This window comes from Chiloscyllium punctatum, chromosome 19, assembly GCF_047496795.1.
Source record: "Chiloscyllium punctatum isolate Juve2018m chromosome 19, sChiPun1.3, whole genome shotgun sequence".
NCBI lineage: Eukaryota > Metazoa > Chordata > Chondrichthyes > Orectolobiformes > Hemiscylliidae > Chiloscyllium > Chiloscyllium punctatum.
In genome coordinates, this window is record NC_092757.1 from 97,818,854 (window position 1) to 97,837,366 (window position 18,513).

Here is an 18,513-nt window from a genome sequence, read left to right on the forward strand (position 1 = left end):
GATCCCTTTTTGAGTTTTCTGCTCCATTGATACCGTTGACTTTCTTGACTTCTTTTGTTCTAACTTTCCCTTCAATTTCCTTCTTAAACTTCCAGTTTGTCCCCTCCCCCCCACTATTTAGTTTAAACGCAGCTGTGTTGCAATACAAACCTGCCTGCCAGAATGCTGGTCCCCCACCTGTTAAGGTGCACCCCATCCCTCTTGTATAATTTATCCTTACCGCTAAACATACCCCAGTGATCCAAGAATTTAAATCCTTGCTTCCTGCACCAGTTCCCCAGCCACACATTCAAGTCCATTATCTCCCTGTTCCTAGCCTCTCCAGCCTGAGGAACTGGAAGCAAACCGGAGATAAACACCCTGTAGAATGTCCCTCCTCTTCTTCCCGACATCATTTGTGCTGACATGTACCGCCACCTCTGGGTCTTCACCTTTGCCCTTGAGGATTTCCTGCACTCTGTCTGCAATGTCCTTAATCCTGGCACCATGAATGCAACACACCATCCTCAAATCCCGCCTGTTGCCACAGAAACCCCATTCAGTTCCTCTCACTGTGGAGTCCCCTATTACCACAGCTCTGTGTGATGTCTGATTCCTCGGCTCTGCCTCCATGCCAACTTTTGATTGGCAGACCTGACCGCCTCACGGACTGGCAGTGTCGTCTGTCTCTACTGTTTCCAAAAGATTCAACCTGTTCCTGACAGGTACTTCCACTGGGGTCTCTTGCTCTTGTCTCCTCTCTGCCTTCCTCATCGTCTTCTCCCTTCTACTCTCTTCTGGTATGGTAGGTGTAATAACCTCACTGAAGGTCCTGTCCAAAAAGATCTCATTCTCTCGGATGAACCAGAGATCGAGTTCTTTCACCAGTGCTGCAATATGCTCTGTCAGAAGCTGAACGTGTACACACTTTCCACAGTTATACGAGCCAGATACATCAAAGTCCTTGACCTCCCACATCACGCAAGTAGCACACTGAATCAGCTTGGCGGTCATGTCTTCACCCCCTTCAACTGTGGCGTAATCACTTCACTCAACCTCCTTGTCAAAGACTCCTGAGCTAAAGACTCGCTCTTTTCTCAACAGAAACTTCCCTAGACCCCCTTTTCTTTGGTGCAAGTCTGCAGACTTTTAATTTAGGTTAGAGGAGGACAGTGGGAGGGAAGCCCTATGGTTTAGAACACACCTACTTAAATAACAGTCACTCATCTTTAAAATCAAATCAACTTTACCTTCCCAGCCTAATGCCAAATCTTTCACTTTTCTTATCCACAAGTTTATCGATCTCAGATGTGAACACAGTACTGAGCATGCATAGCCTTGTGAGGTGGCGAATTACAAAGATTCACAATCTTCTTAGATTTTTGATACATTGGAACCAGTTCTGGGAAGGAGGTTCTATTCAAGAGCAATTAGATGGTATCAATGTTCTCGAGGGGAGATTTACTAGTATGTTTGGGAACAGTTTAAATTAATTTAGCAGGAAGATGGATATTAGCATGTAGGAATGGAAAAGATGAATGAGTTGCAGAAAGCGAGTTTAGATAGTACTAAAGAAAGAAGTTTCATCATAATAGTTTAGAGCAGACTGAGAACATAGAACAGTACAGCATAGTACAGGCCCTTCAGCCCTCAATGTTGTGCCAACCATTTATCTTACTTTAAGAAAGACCAAGCTAACCTACATACTCATCATACTATCTTCCATGTGCCTATCCAAGAGTTGCTTAAATGTCCCTAATGTAGCTGAGTCTACTACCATCGCTGGGAGTGCATTCCACACACCCCCATTCTCTGTGTAAAGAACCTATCTCTGTCATCTTCCCTAAACCTTCCTCCAATCACCTTAAAATTATGCCCTTTCGTGGGAGTCATTTGCACCCTGGGAAAGAGTCTCTGGCTATCCACTCTATCTATGCCTCTTCTATCAAGTCATCTGTCATTCTTCTTTGCTCCAATGAGAAAAACCCAAGCTCCCTCAACCTTACTTCATAAGATATGCCTTGGCAATATTCTGATAAATAGCGAGTTTTGAGAAGATTTGTAGCTCAGGTTGAGGTTTTGGATGTAGGTTTGCTCACTGAGCTGAAAGGTTCATTTCCAGATGTTTCATTACCTTACTAGGTAACATCTTCAGTGGACCTCATGCAAAGCAATGCTAAAACTTCCCGGGCTACCATAATGCCAAGGGGTCAGAGTAGTCTGGCAATCATTTTAGAGATGTCTTTGATGTAGTGGAGAGTGGCTAGGGTTTCTGGACGTGTTTGTCTGCTTGTTTGGGTTTGTTGCTGAGAAATCGGCGGACTGTGTTCATTAGGTAACATCTTCAGTGGATCACATGCAAAGCAATGCTGAAAATTCCTGCCTTCTACTTATATGTTTGGGTTTCTTTGGGTTGGTGATGTCATGTCCTGTGGTGATGTTTTATCCTGTGGTGAAGTCACTTCCAGTTCCTTTCCTCAGGGGGTGGTAGATGGGGTTCAACTTGATGTGTTTGTTGATAGAGTTCCGGTTGGAATGTCATGCTTCTAGGAATTCTCGTGCATGTCTTTGTTTGGCTTGTCCTAGGATGGATGTATTGTCCCAGTGGAAGCGGTGTCCTTCCTCAAGCGTATGTGAGGATACTAATGAGAGACGGTCATGTCTTTTTGTGGTTAGTTGGTGTTCATGTATTCTGGTGGCTAGATTTCTGCCTGTTTGTCCAATGTAGTGTTTGTTACAGTCCTTGCACGGTATTTTGTAAATAACGTTAGTTTTGCTCATTGTCTGTATAGGGTCTTTAGTGTGCTGGTGGGTTTGTGGGCTACCATGATGCCAAGGGGTCTCAGTAGTCTGGCAGTCATTTCTGAGATGTCTTTGATGTAGGGGAGAGTGGCTAGGATTTCTGGACATGTTTTGTCTGCTTAGTTGGGTTTGTTACTGAGAAATCGGCAGACTGTGTTCATTGGGTACCCACTCTGCCAGACTACTCTGCCAGGTAACAAAATGTCTGGAAATGAACCTTTCAGCTCAGTGAGCAAACCTACATCCAAAATTCTGATAAATCTGCTCTGCACCCTCTCTAAAACTTCCACTTCCTTCCTAAAATAAGGCAATCAGAATTCAACACAATATTCCAAGTGTGGTCTAACCAGGACACTATAGAGCTGCAGCATAACCTCACGGCTATGAAATTCAATCCCCCTGCTAATGAAAGCCAACACACCATACGCCTTCTTAACAAACCTATCAACTTGAGTGGTAATTTTGAGGGATCTATGGACATGGACCCCAAGATTCCTCTGTTCCTCCACACTGCCAAGAATCCCACCTTTAACTTTGTATTTACCATTCAGATTCAACCTTCCAAAATGAATGACATCACACTTTTCCAGGTTGAACTTCATCTGCCACTTATCAGCCCAGTTCTGCATCCTGGAGAACATGAGGACTGCAGATGCTGGAGATCATAGTCGAGAGTATGGTGCTGGAAAAGCACTGCAGGCCAGGCAGTATCCAAGGAGCAGGAAAATCGACATTTCAGGCATAAGCCCTTTATCAGGAATGAGGCTTATGGGTGGGGTCTGAGAGATAAATGGGAGGGGTGTGGGGCTGGGGGGTGGAAGGTAACTGGGAATGCAATAGGTAGATGAAGGTGGGGGAGAAGGTGATAGATCAGAGGGGAGTTTGGAGGGTAGAGGAAGGAGAAGCAGATAGATACTGTGCTCCAACCTCCGCTCCATCTTCCACGCTGACCTATCACTTTCTCCCCCACCTTCATCTACCAATTGCATTCCCAGTTACCTCCACCACCACACCCACCCCCTCTGCCCCAGCCCCATTCCCCTCCCATTAATCTCTCAGCCCCCTGGCCCACAAGCCTCATTCCTGATGAAGTGCTTATGCCCGAAACATCAATTCTCTTGCTGCTCGGACGCTGTCTGCCTGCAGTGCTTTTGCAGTTCTGCATCCTTCAAGGTCCTGTTGCAACCTACAGCCGCCCTCCACACTGTCCTCCACCCCACCAATCTTCAGGTTATTGGCAAACTTACTAATCCATCCTTCCGCTTCCTCATCCAAGTCATTTATAAAAATCATAAACAGTAGAGGTCCTCGAACTGAATCCTGCATGAAATACCACTGGTCACCGAGCTCCAGGCTGAATAATTTCCATTGACTATCATCCTCTGTCTTCTATGGGCCAACCAACTCTGTATCCAGAAAGCTAGATCTCCCTGTATCCCATGCCTCCTGACTTTCTGAATGAGCCTACCACGGGGAACCTTACCATAACCCCTTGCTAAAATCCATGTACACCACATCCACTGCTCTACCTTCATCACGTGTTTTGTCACATCCCCAAAGAATTCAATAAAATTTGTGAGGAATGACCTCCTTCTCACAAAGCCATATTGACTTTTTCTCATTAAGCTATGATTTCCAAGTAATCATAAATCCTGTCTCTCAATGCCCTCTCCAGTAATTTGCCCACCACAGAAGTAAAACTGACTGGTCTGTAGTTCTCAGCCTAATCCCTATTCCCTTTCTTGAACAAGTGAATAACATTTGCCCCTTCCAATCATCTGGCACTACTTCAGTGGACAATGAGGATGTAGCAATATCTTCCCTCACTTCCTGTACTAATGTTGGGTATATCCCATCTGGCCCAAGGACTTATCTATCCTTATGTTTTTCAAAATTTTCGGCATATCCTTCTTTTTAACATTAACATGTTGTTACAGCATTTCAGCCTGTTTCATGCTGTCCTCAAGGTCCCTCTCACAGTCATGAATACTGAAGAAAAGGACCTCCCCTACCTCTTCCAACTCCACGTACAAGTTCCCTCTACTATCCCTGATTGGCCCTACCATTGCTCTTGCCATCTTCTTGTTCCTCAAATAAGTGTAGAATGCCTTAGAGTTTTCCTTAATCCTACCTGCTGAAGCTTTTTTTATGCTCCCTTCTAGCTCTAAGTCCATTCTTCAGTTCCTTCCTCACTACCATGTAATCCTCGAGAGCCCTGTCCTTGTCTTCTCAACCTTAAGTAAATTTCGTTCCTCCTCTTGACTAGATGTTCAACATCCCTTGTCATCCACAGTTCTTTCCACTTACCATCCCTTCCTTGCCTCAGTGGGACAAACCTGTCCAGCACCATCAGCAAGTGCTCCCCAAACAACTTCCTCATTTCTGTCATGCATTTCCCGGAGAATATCTGTTCCCAATTAGGCGCCCCAGCTCCTGCCTAAAAGCATCGTAATCCCCCCTCCCCCAATTAAATACTTTCCCATATCATCTATCTCCATAAGTAAAGGTCAGGGAGTTGGGATCACTATCATCGAAGTGTCCTCCCACCAAGAGAGCGTACACTTGGCCTGGTTTGTTGTCAAGTGCCAAATCCAATATGACCTCCCCTCTATCTACATACTGAGTCAAGAATCCTTCCTGGACATACTTGACAAAAACTTCCCCATCCAAACCATTTGAACTAAGGAGGATCAAATCAATATTAATGAAGTTAAAGTTACCCATGACAACAACCCTGTTACTTCTGCACGTGTCCAAAATCTGCCTCCCAATCTGCTCCACCATGTCTGTTACTATTGTGGAGTCTGTAGAAAACTCCCAATAAAGTGACTGCTCCCATCCTGTTTCTGACTTCCACCCATACTGACTCTGTAGATAAACTCTCCTCATTGGCCTCCCTTTCTGAAGCTGTGATACTACCCCTCATTAGCAATGCCACACCCCCACCTCTTTTAGCTGCCCCCCACCCACACCTAAACCCTGGAACATCCAACAACCATTCCTGCCCCTGTAATATCCAAGTCTCCGTAATGGCCACAACATCATAGTTCCAAGTACTGGCCCATGCTCTAAGTTCATCATCCTTATTCATGATACTTCTTCCGTTAAAACAGATACACTTCAATTCATCACACTGACTGCACCTTTGCCCTATCACCTGTCTATGCCTCCTTACAGACTCTCTGCACACTGTAACTGGCTGTTCATATGTACTCCATTAGCTGATCCATAGCTCTGGTTCCCACATTCCTGTCAATCAAGTTTAAACCCGCCTGAGAAGCTCTCGCAAAGCTGCTGCCCAGGATATTGGTGCCCCTCCAGTTCAGGTGCAACCCATCCTTCTTGTACAGGTCCCACCTTCCCCAGAAGGTATCCCAATGATCCACATATATGAAGGCCTGTCTCCTAAACCAGCCCTGTAGCCATGTGTTCACCTGCACTCGTTCTCTATTCCTAGCCTCACTAGCCTGTGGCACCGGTAGCAATCCTGAGATTACCAATCTGCTTGTCTCACCTTCTAGCTTCCAAGCTAACTCCTGATATTCTCTTTTCAGGTCCTCATCTCTTTCCCTACCTATGCCATTGATACCAATGTGCACCACAATTTCTGGCTGCTCACCCTTCCCCTTAAGAATCGTGTAGACTCAATCCGAGACATCCCTGACCTTGGCACCTGGAAGGCAACATACCATCAAGTCTTGTTTGCGGAAGAAGAGACCACGAAGAGTACAAAGATAGGCTTAGAAAGCATATATGTGAACACATTAAATATGCTGAATATAACTGGTGAGCTAAAGCAAAAATAGCCATGTGACTATATGATACTACATGATACAATTTACTTTTACTCATTGGTGGGATGTGGCCATCACTGGCTAAGCCAGAATTTCACTGCCCATTCCTAGTTGCCCTTCAGGAAGTGGTCCTGAGTTCTTTCTTGATCACTATAGTCCATTTTGTCCAGATCGACCCACAATGCTGTTAAAGAGAGAGCTCCAGGATTTTAGGTTTGCTTGCTGAGCTGAAAGGTTCATTTCCAGACACTTCGTTACCTGACTAGGTAATATCTTCCGTGGACCTCATACAAAGCAATGCTGAAAATTCCTGCTTTCTATTTATATATTTGGGTTTCTTTGGGTTGGTGATGTAATTTCCTGTGGTGAAGTCACTTCCTGTTCCTTTTCTCAGGAAGTGGTAGATGGGATCTAACTTGATGTGTTTGTTGATAGAGTTCCGGTTGGAATGCCATGCTGCTAGGAATTCTCGTGCATGTCTTTGTTTGGCTTGTCCTAGGATGGATGTATTGTCCCAGTGGAAGCGGTGTCCTTCCTCAAGCGTATGTGAGGATACTAATGAGAGATGGTCATGTCTTTTTGTGGCTAGTTGGTGTTCATCCTGGCGGCTAGATTTCTGCCTGTTTGTTCAACGTAGTGTTTGTTACAGTCCTTGCACAGTATTTTGTAAATGACGTTAGTTTTGCTCATTGTCTGTATAGGGTCTCTCAAGTTCATTAGTTGCTGTTTTAGTGTGTTGGTGGGTTTGTGGGCTACCATGATGCCAAGGGGTCTACTCAGAAGGTAACAAAACGTCTGGAAATGAACCTTTCAGCTCAGCAAGCAAACCTACATCCAAAACCTCAACCTGAGCTACAAATCTTCTCAAAACTCGTTATGATACAATAGTGATAACAGAAAAATAACAAGAATGGTGAAAGCTGGACATTTAATACTGAAGTGTGCAAAGTGTTTTGAAAAGATAGATAAGGTTGATAAGTAAAAATGTTGACTACAGTGCTCCTGAATATTATTCAGAAATTCTTTTGCCTTCTTAGTCCAATAGTATCCCAATTCGTATTTGGGTAATTGAAGTCACTCAATATCACAACTCTATACTTCTTTCTAACTACTAATTACTCTGACTACCTAGCCACTTACAGTGTGAAAAAGATTTTTCTTACATTGCATTTGTTTCTTTTGCACTTCAAATCCGTGCCCTCTTACTCTTGAGCTTGCTATGAGTGGGAAGCATTTCCTTCTATCTATCCTATCCATACACTTGATGATTTTAGAAACTTTTATCAAATCTCCTCTCCAAGTAAAACAGTCCTAACCAATCTTCATAACTAGAGTTTCTCAGCCCTGAAACCATTCTTGTAAATGTCTTTTGTACTCTCTCCAAAATGTACACAATTTCTTCTGAAGTGTGGTGCCCAGAATTGTATACAACATTTCTTTTGTGGTCACATTCCTCTTTGCTTGCTCTGGTTGAGCAGAGCATAGCATACCAAGAATATGGGGCACACACAGGCAGGGCTTTTCATCTGCTTCATCATAGCCTTGATGGAAAAGTATGGCTGCACCATATTTACACTTGACCTCAGTCAGGTGGTTGCATAATGGAGTTAGCAACCATGGTTGCAGAGGATAAATTTTATCTGCCAATATCCATTCTTGTAAGACATCCAGCCCTTGATAGTTTATTACACTTCTTCAGACAGCGAGACATGGAGATCTCAGACAAGGAGGGCATGGAATGCCTCCACATGGACCTTTGACAGAGGGACCTAATTCCGATGAATGCAGCACAAGCCACATCAGTAGTAGATGGTAGTGCTGTATGATTGTCAATATCTTGTTTCCTCCATCCCACATCATCTAGGAATGGCAGCATTACATATAAGAGGATATTGAAGATACTGACAGTTCAAGCTGACAGGACATCAGTTCTGTTCCCTTGTAGCCTATGAAATCTTGATTGACTGAATTGTGGCCTGCAGATTGCCTGTGTTTACATCTGCTTCACTGAAATGACTATCTTCAATAATCTTCAATAACCAATAATTATTTTTATGTTGTGAATGTTAGTGGACAACTAAAAACTCATTGGATGCTCCACAAATATCTCCATCCTCAATGATGGATGAAACCAGTAAAAGATCAATGCGAAGGATAAGGTTGAAGCAATCACAACAACCCTTAGCCCAAGGCGCCAAATAGATGATCCATCTGGCCCTCCTCCAGAGGTCCCCATCATCACAGATGCCAGTCTTCAGTCAATTCCATTCACTCTATGTGATATCAAGAAACGGTTGGAGGCAATGGAATTTGCAAACACTTGTGCTCCAGAACTTCCTGCAGCCCTGTTCAAGCAGTTCCAGTACAGTTGCAACACCAGCATCTACCAGACGCTGTGGAAAATTGCCCAGGTATACATATCTTGTACATGAAAAGCAGGACAAATCCAACCCGGTCAATTACAGTCCCGTTAGTCTCCTCCTGATCATCAGTAAAGTGATGGAAGGTGTAATCAACAGTGTTATTATGCAGCAGCTGCTCAGCAATAATGTGTTCACTGATGCCCAGTTTGGGTTTTGCCAGTACCACTCAGCTCCTGACCTCATTACAGTATTGGTTCAAAAATGGACAAAAATGAGGTGATGTGAGAGCGATAGCCCTTGACATCAAGGCCATATTCGACCTGTGTCGCATCAAGAAGCCCTAGAAAAACTGGAATCAATGGAAATTAATGGCAATCCTTCTGCTGGTTGGAGTCATTCCTGACTATATAGGAAGATAGTTGTGGTTGTTAAAGGTCAGTCATATCATCTCCAGGATATCTCAGCAGTTACTCAAGGTAATATCCTTGGCTCAACCATCTTCAACTGCTTCATCAATGATGTGGAGGTGGCAGTGTTGGACTGGGATGGACAAAGTTAAAACTCACACAGCAACAGATTATAATCCAATCGGTTTATTTGGAAGTACTAGCTTTTGGAGTGTTGCTCCTTCATGATGGAGGCTACCTGATGAAAAAGCAGTGTCTGCAAGCTAGTACTTCCAAATATACCTGTTGGACCATAACCTGACCTTCCTTCCATCATAAAATCAGAAGTGGGGATGTTTGCTGATGATTTCACCATTTGCAACTTCTCAGATACTGAATTAGTCTATGGTTATTGTCCAACAATACCCTGGCTTGAGTTGACAAGTGGCAAGTAACATTCACATGACACAAATGCCAAGCAATGGCCATCTCCAAGAAGGGACAACCTAACCATTGCCCCTTGTCATTCAATGGTATCACCAATACTGAATCCTGAACTATCAATATCCTGAGGTTACCACTGATTAGAAACTCAACTGGCCTCACGGTGGCACAGTGGCTAGCACTGCTGCTTCATAGCGCCAGAGACCCAGGTTCAATTCCCACCTCAGGCAACTGTCTGTGTGGAGTTTGCACATTTTCCCAGTGTTGCATGGGTTTCCTCTGGGTGCTCCGGTTTCCTCCCATAGTCCAAAATGTGCAGGTTAGGTGAATTGGCCATGCTAAATGACCCATAGTGTTAGGTGAAGGGGTAAATGTAGAGGATTGGGTCTGGGTGAGTTGCTCTTCGGAGGGTCGGTGTGGACTTGTTGGGCCGAAGGGCCTGTTTCCACACTGTAAGTAATCTAATCATTAATACAATAGCTACAAGAGCAGGTCAAAGGCTAGGAATATTGTAGCAAGTAACACACCTCTTAATTCCATAAAGCCTGTCCATCATATACAAGGCCTATGTCAGGAATCTTTAGTGGTGACGGTGGTGGACTGGACTGATGAAGGAGCAGCGCTCTGAAAGCTAGTGCTTCCAAATAAGCCTGTTGGGACTATAACCTGGTGTTGTGTGATTTTTAACTAAGTTAAGAGTGTAACATAATACATCCCACTTGCCTGGGTGGATGCAGCTCTAACACCTCTAACTCAAGAAGCACTCATCACCATCCAGGAAAAAACAGCCGATTTAATTGGCACTATGCTCACAAGCATTCACTTCCTCCATCACCAAATATCCTTAGAAGGCACCTTCCAAACTCACAACCATTTTCATAAAGCAACAATATTTTGGAATACTACCACCTGTCAGTTCCCCTTTAAGCCATTCACCATCCTGACTTGCAAATATATTGTCATTCTTTCACTGGCGTTGGGTCAAAATCCTGGAATATCCTTCTGAAGCTAAACAAAGAACAAATAAGAAAGAAAATTTACAGCCCAGGAACAGGTCCTTCATCTCTCCCAGCCTGTGCCGATCCAAATCCACTGTCTAAACCAATCGCCCAATTATAGAATCATAGAGTCATAGAGATGTACAGCATGGAAACAGACCCTTCGGTCCAACCCTTACATGTCGACCAGATATCCCAACCCAATCTAGTTCCACCTGCCAGCACCCAGCCCATATCCCTCCAAACCCGTCCTATTCATATACCCATCCAAATGCCTTTTAAATGTTGCCATTGTACCAACTTCCACCACATCCTTTGGCAGCTCATTCCATGCACGTACCACCCTCTGCATGAAAAAGTTGCCCCTTAGGTCTCTTTTATATCTTTCCCCTCTCACACTAAAAACTTATGCCCTCTAGTTCTGGACTCCCCGACCCCAGGGAAAAGACTTGTCTATTTATCCTATCCATGCCCCTCATAATTTTGTAAACCTCAATAAGGTCACCCCTCAGCCTCCGTCGCTCCAGGGAAAACAGCTCCAGCCTGTTCAGCCTCTCCCTGTAACTCAAATCCTCCAACCCTGGCAAAATCCTTGTAAATCTTTCCTGAATCCTTTCAAGTTTCACAACATCTTTCCGATAGGAAGGAGACCAGAATTGCACGCAATATTCCAACAGTGGCCTAACCAATGTCCTGTACAGCCACAACATGACCTCCCAACTCCTGTACTCAATACTCTGACCAATAAAGGAAAGCATACCAATGCCTTCTTCACTATCCTATCTACCTGTGACTCCACTTTCAAGGAGCTATGAACCTGCACTCCAAGGTCTCTTTGTTCAGCAACACTCCCTAGGACCTTACCATTAAGTGCATAAGTCCTGCTAAGATTTGCTTTCCCAGAATGCAGCACCTCGCATTATCTGAATTAAACTTAATCTGCCACTTCTAAGCCCATTGGCCCATCTAGTCCAGATCCTGTTGTAATCTGAGGTAACTCTCTTCACTGTCCACTACACCTCCAATTTTGGTGTCATCTGCAAATTTACTAACTGTACCTCTTCTGCTCGCATCCAAATCATTTATGTAAATGACAAAAAGTAGAGGGCCTAGCACCGATCCTTGTGGCACTCCACTGGTCACAGGCCTCCAGTCTGAAAAATAACCCTCCACCACCACCCTCTGTCTTCTACCCTTGAGCCAGTTCTGTATCCAAATGGCTAGTTCTCCATGTATTCCATGAGATCTAATCTTGCTAATCAGTCTCCCATGGGGAACCTTGTCTAACGCCTTACTGAAGTCCATATAGATCACATCTACTGCTCTGCCCTCATCAATCTTCTAATTCCTAAGGGCTGTAACCTTCTGCTCCCCACCTACTCACACATCTGTCGAGATGCACCTTAAATGAATTTACCGGGCCTGCCTCTACTACCTCGGCTGGCAACACATTCCAGGCACCTACCACCCTCTGAGTAAAGTAATTTCCACGTGTATCCCCATTAAACTTTTCACCTCTCACCTTGAAAACGTGACCTCTCGTTATTGAATCCTTCATCCTGAGAAAAAGCTTATCTCTATCTACCATGTCTATACCCTTCATGATTTTGTAGACCTCAAACAGATCCCCACTCAATCTCCTTCTTTCTAATGAAAACAATCCTAATCTACTCAAGCTCTCTTCATAGCTAGCAATTTCCATACCAGGCAACATCCTCGTAAACCTTCTCTGCACCCTCTCCAAAGCGTCCACATCCTTTTGGTAATGTGACGACCAGAACTGTACACAGTATTCTAAATGCGGCCGAACCAATATCATGTATAATTTTAACCTGACCTGCCAACTCTTATACTCAATACCCTGTCTGATGAAGGCAAGCATACCATATGCCTTCTTGACCACTCTATCCACCAGTGCAGCCACCTTCAGGATAAAATGGACCTGAACTCCCAGATCTCTCTGCTCATCAACTTTTCCCAAGGCTCTTCCGTTTACAGTATTGTTCACTCTAGAATTAGACTTGCCAAAACGCATCACCCCACATTTGCCTAGATTGAACTCCATCTGCCACTTCACCACCCAACTCTCCAGTCTATCTATAGTCTCTTGTATTCTTTGACAATCCCCTATGCTTCTGCTACTCCACCAATCTTCGTGTCACTCCATCAATCTCCGTGTCATCTGCAAACTTACTGATCAGACCACCAATGCCCTCTTCCAGATCATTTATGTCTATCACAAACAACAATGGCCCTTTCTCCATTTCGAGAAACTCCCTTCAACTACTACTCTGTCTCCTGTTGCTCAACCAGTTCTTCATCCACTTAGCTAGAACACCCTGCAACCATTTAATTTCATTGTTGGTCAACCTACAGGACATGGACTGAAGTGGTTAAAGAAGGCAGCTTACTACCTTCTAACATACAACTAGGGATGAGCAATAAATACACGTACCCACATCCTTAGTGAAAAAAAAGTGACCACAAATTAAGTAAATACTCCACTGCAGAGTATGATAGGACATGCGCAGAGTATTTGGTAATCACATCCCAAATAGATCAGCAAGTTTGTTTAATAGATTCTGTTTGGTTTTGCCTACTATTTTCTTCAGATATTCATGGAGGATAGGTACTCTCTAGGTTTATTAAGATAGGACTGGCATTTTACATTAAGTTACTTGTAACAAACCTTTAAATATATTTTGAAATTGATGCAGGGAATAAAATATATCCATGTTAATGTCAATTAAATCTAATAATGAATAGATCACATTAGGTAAATATTTACAAAATTCAATGCTGCACTAGAAATATTCTTCCATGAAATTGTACATTAGCTAGGCTGGTAAAGGAAACAAACTTACCACTCCATCTTGTACCAGACTCAAAACTGTTTCATTTTGCAATGTTTTCCCAGTGAAGTGATTGGCAACATGTTCCTCCAAGGAAGTGTTTATCTGATTTGTGAGTACTCTATGGGCACTTCCTATAGTGAGCAATGAAAACACTGGTTGTGAATAATCATTTTGAACTCGCAAATTAACTATTGAGTAAAATTGTTGGATTGGCATCATATTAATATCCATAAAGGCAATGATAATCCTTTGAATAAAAGTGATGCTTGCCTTTGATTTAAATGTTTTTCACCTCAGAGTTGCATATGGTTGATTGGAAGTTGTATTGGTGTTTCTTTTTGAGACACCTTGCAGTATATGGCTGGAGTATGAGATCAATGATTTCAAACTTTAATTATATAATATAGGACTATAATGGATGAACAGCACAGACTAGGCCATTTTGCCGAACAAGTCCATGCCATTCAAGCCTGCTCCCATCCTTCCTCATCTATAACCACAATGGGAACAGAATCACAGAAGTGTCACAGTGCAGAAAGAGATAATTTGTCCAATCACGTCTGCTCTCCAAATGTGCATTATAGTGCCATTAGTGGCATTCTTCTGCGTCTTCCCCATAACCTTACACATTGTTTCTAATCAACTCATCAGTCAATTCCCCCCTTGAATGTCCCAGTTGAGAATCTCAGCAGATCTGACACCCTCTGTGGAGAGAAACCAGAATTCACGTTTGGGTCCAGTGACCCTTCTTCAGAACTGCTTGCTGCTGGTGTTATGCTTGCCAGCTCATAGAAAAGGTTTACATTTAAAACTGAAGGATACTGGCTGGTGAGCCATTTAGCCAGTTTTGAGTGTTTGTCTCCCTGGATTAAACCAAACAAGAAAGATTAAAATCACCTTGTTTAATATTAATAGAGAGTTTTCAGCTGCATAAAATTATCTTAGTTGCTTATCAGAAAAAGCACAAACAAAATCAGAAAACCTGTGAAGAGTAAGGGAAATAGTGAGTGACAAAGTAAAAATAAGGAAAACAGTGAAGGTCCAGCTGCTCCTATTTCAGGTTTTAGTCTAGTAAACTTTCTCTGAAAGAGACCAATACTGCATAGGTAGTCTCACTAATGCCCTATTTAACTGGAGCATTACTTCCCTATTTTTCTGTATAATTCTCCTTGCAACATTCTGTTAGCTTTCCTAATTACTTACTGTACCTGCATTCTAACCTTTGCAATTTATACACAGTCAGGAGTCATGGAGATACTTCTACATTTCATACCTGGTAACTTCTCACCATTTGGATGATATGCTTCTTTCTTATTCTTCCCAACAAAAAGTGCAATTTCACATTTTCCCCCTTTTGCCGGATCTTTGCCAACTCGCTTAACCTTTCTGTATATTTTTGTAGTTTTTGTATGTCCTTTTTACAACTTACTTATCTACCTCTTATACCATCACATTTGGCAGCATACCTTTCATCTCTTCATCCAAGACATTTATAGAACATACAAAGTTGCAGACCCAGCCCAGGCCACATTTGACAAGTGTTGTGTACAGTTTTGGTCACCCTGTTATAAGGAAAGACATAAACAAACTGAAAAGAATGTGAAGAAGATGTACGAGCATGTTACCAGGACTAGTAGGCCTGAGTTATAGGGATAGGTTGGCCAGGATAGGATTTAGTTCCTTGGAACATAGGAGAATACGGGTTGGCCTTATTGAGGCATATAAAATCATGAGATAGAATGAATGCATATAGTCTTTTTCCATGGATAGGGAATTGAAAACTAGAGGGCATAGGTTTTAAGATGAGAGGAGAAAGATTTAAGAAGGGCATGAGGGCCAACTTCTTCATGCAGAGAGTAGTGCGTATATGGAATGGGCTGCCAGAGAAAGTGGTTGAGGCAAGCACAATAGCAACATTTAAAAACATTTGGATAGGTACATGGATGAGAAGGATTTAGAGGGATATGCACCAAATGTGGGCAATTGGAACTAGCCGAGTGAACACCATGGTCAGCATGGGCCAATTTGAGCTGAAAGGCCTGTTTCCATACTGTATTACACTATGATTCTATGACTCTATGACTAATCCCTGTGGCAGGACACTCATTAACTTGCCAATCCAATAAAGACCCAATAGAGTCACAGAATCATAGAGCTGTACAGCATGGAAACAGACTCTTTGATCCAATTTGCCATGCTGACCAGATATCCTAAATTAATCTAGTCCCATTTACCACCATTTAGCCTGTATCCCTCGAAACCCTTCCTATTCAAATATACATGCAGATGCCTTTTAAATGTTGTAACTGTATAAGTCGCCATAACTTCCCCTGGAAACTCATTCCATATACACACCAACCTCTACGTGAAAAAGTTTACTCTTCTTTCCCCTCTCACCTTAATCCTATGCCCTCCAGTTTTGTACTCTACTGCCCTGGGGAAAAGACCTTGATTATCCACCCTATCCATGCCCTCATGATTTTAGAAATTTCTACAAGGTCACTCATCAGCCTCTGATGCTCCAGGGAAAATAGCCCCAGCCTATTCAGCCTCTCCCTATATGGCAACATCCTTGTAAATCATTTCAGAATCCTTTCAAGTTTCACAACAACCTTCCTTTAGCAGGGAGAACCAGAACTGAACACAGTATTCCAGAAAGTAGTCTAAGCAATGTCCCATACAAGCACAATATGACCTCCTATACTCAATGCAATGACCAATAAAGGCAAGCATACCAAACACCTTCTTCACTATACTGCCTACTTGAAACTCTATATTCAAGGAACTATTGCGACACACTCCAAGATCTCAGCTCAGCAACACTATCCAGGACCTTACCATTAAGTATGTGGGATATAGGTAAATTAATGTTACTTCTGCAATTCTGCAATTCCATCTTACAAAGTAAAATGAACTCACACCAGTGTGTAATTGTTTTAGCCAAGAGCTGAGTCAACAAGAATGGAAACAATGTGGAGGAAATATATAATTGTTTTTGTATTAGCTAAAACTGTATGTCAGAAGGTAGACATTATGGGCAAGTAGATAAGATGTTGTGAGGGGATGAAGTTAAGCTAGATACGCCTGTACAAACAGTAGGTATAAACATGTGCTTCCCACTTTTACAAAAACACAGGAACAAACCCCAATTAAAAGGGTCATAGGGATCAGAACGGCCTCGGGAAAGGCACAGATGAAGGGGGTAGATAATGATGAAGAAAGAATATGCCTAACAATGACCTACAGCAGGATGAGGTCAAACAGCCTTGTGAGACCAGAAATAAGCATTTTATCACAGACAAGGCCAGATAAGGCAAGACGTAAACAGGGGTAATGGGGGCCGGTCTTAGGGAAGTGGACGATGTAAACAGGGGAGGGAGCAGTGTAAACCAATAGACATCAAATCATATAAATGTTGTGGATGAATTGAATTTGGTGTGTGTATGTCCCTTGCCTTGAGAAAGTGGACATCACACCCACTTGCAAGTGTAAAATAAATGGCACTACTGATTCAGATCTTGTCTCGGACTGAAATTATTGAAGTGAGTGGGCTTTGTTTCTCACAATTGGGGGCTGTCCGGGATTTTCTTCCATCACCGGGGGGAGTGGCTGGCCTTGGACACTGGGAAGACGCGTCCCGTTCCCCATTGAGGAGCGGTCTCGTGTCCTGGTTTGGTCTGCTCCCTTGGGTGACTGGTACGAATCCCACAAGAGAGACATCTGAATCAGACAGTGATAGGAGCTCGATAGACAATACGGCACAAAGGGACCAGGCAACTCTGTGCACAGACCAAGGTAAGAAACCTGACTTTTAAGTATTGCCTTGGTGGCCGGGATTGAGTTTTAGTAGTTAATAAGGGACTAACGAAGGAACTCAATATGGATTGTGCCGTGGGTAAGGAAAAAGCCTCCGGGAAAACATAAGAAGGAAAAAGCAATGGAATTGGAGGCGGGGTCCCTTACAACATACCTCCAGAAAGTCCTTTGGGCAGGATGTTGTGGAATTGGCAAAATAATACTTGTACAGGGGAAAAAGATGATTAAATATTGTTGCTTCATATGGACTAAGGAATCCATTCTTCGTCCCGCCTCTTTTGGCCAAAAATTCAGGTCGGACAAAGACTGTGTTTGTAAATATCTGAATTTATTTGTCAATGAGTGAGAGAGAGAGAGAGAGAGAGAGAGAGAATGAAGAGAGCTGTACAGCTGGTAGAAAGTTTAACCCTTTGTGATTTGGTTTGAATGCACATTTGTTTGTTGGTGATTGAATGTTTGCGTTTTTTTCCCTGGAGCTTGAGTTCTGGGACTGTTTTGAATCTGATTCTTATTATGGAAACTTAACATGATTTCTTTTAAGGTTAAGGATTCTATAGAAATTATGAAAAAAAAAGAATGATAACTCCTGTTCTTCTTACAGGTCATGACTGCCTTACTATCAGTTTCTAACTAATCTCTTTTATCTTTACATGAAAGCGATTTATGGAGGACAGTTGAAGTTTCAGTTCAACATTAGATTGTAGTAAAAACAAGATCCTATGGTTAATATCTGTGACCTTGGATTCGGCCATTGTTCATGCATTAGAAGTTTTTTCTTTAAACTTGAATAGACAAATAATTTTAAGGCAGCTCTGATTATTTCAAGACCTATAGTATTGTAATTGAGCAATGATTGGTCAGCACTACTTAAGAAAACTAATTTTGGATTTAAATTAAGGGACTAAAACTGGGTGATTACAGTGGATTTCAAAATTGAGAACTGTATGCATTTTACATTTTGAATATTAAATACTGAATAAATGAATGTAAATATATACAAGTTTGGAACAGGCTTTAAAGTTAGTCAAGCATGAATTGATGAGTTGGTGTTTGAAGTTATGGGGAGCTAGAAATAT

General features: G+C 42.6%; 1 protein-coding gene across 1 annotated transcript in view; it reads right to left on the bottom strand.

The window, feature by feature from the left end:
• The window catches only part of LOC140491660 (uncharacterized), a 255,833-nt gene that overhangs the window by 230,431 nt on the left and 6,889 nt on the right, over nt 1-18,513 (bottom strand). The window contains exon 3 of the mRNA XM_072590156.1: nt 13,631-13,752. Coding sequence (XP_072446257.1) covers nt 13,631-13,752 — 122 coding nt within the window. The remainder of the gene's footprint in view (nt 1-13,630; nt 13,753-18,513) is intronic.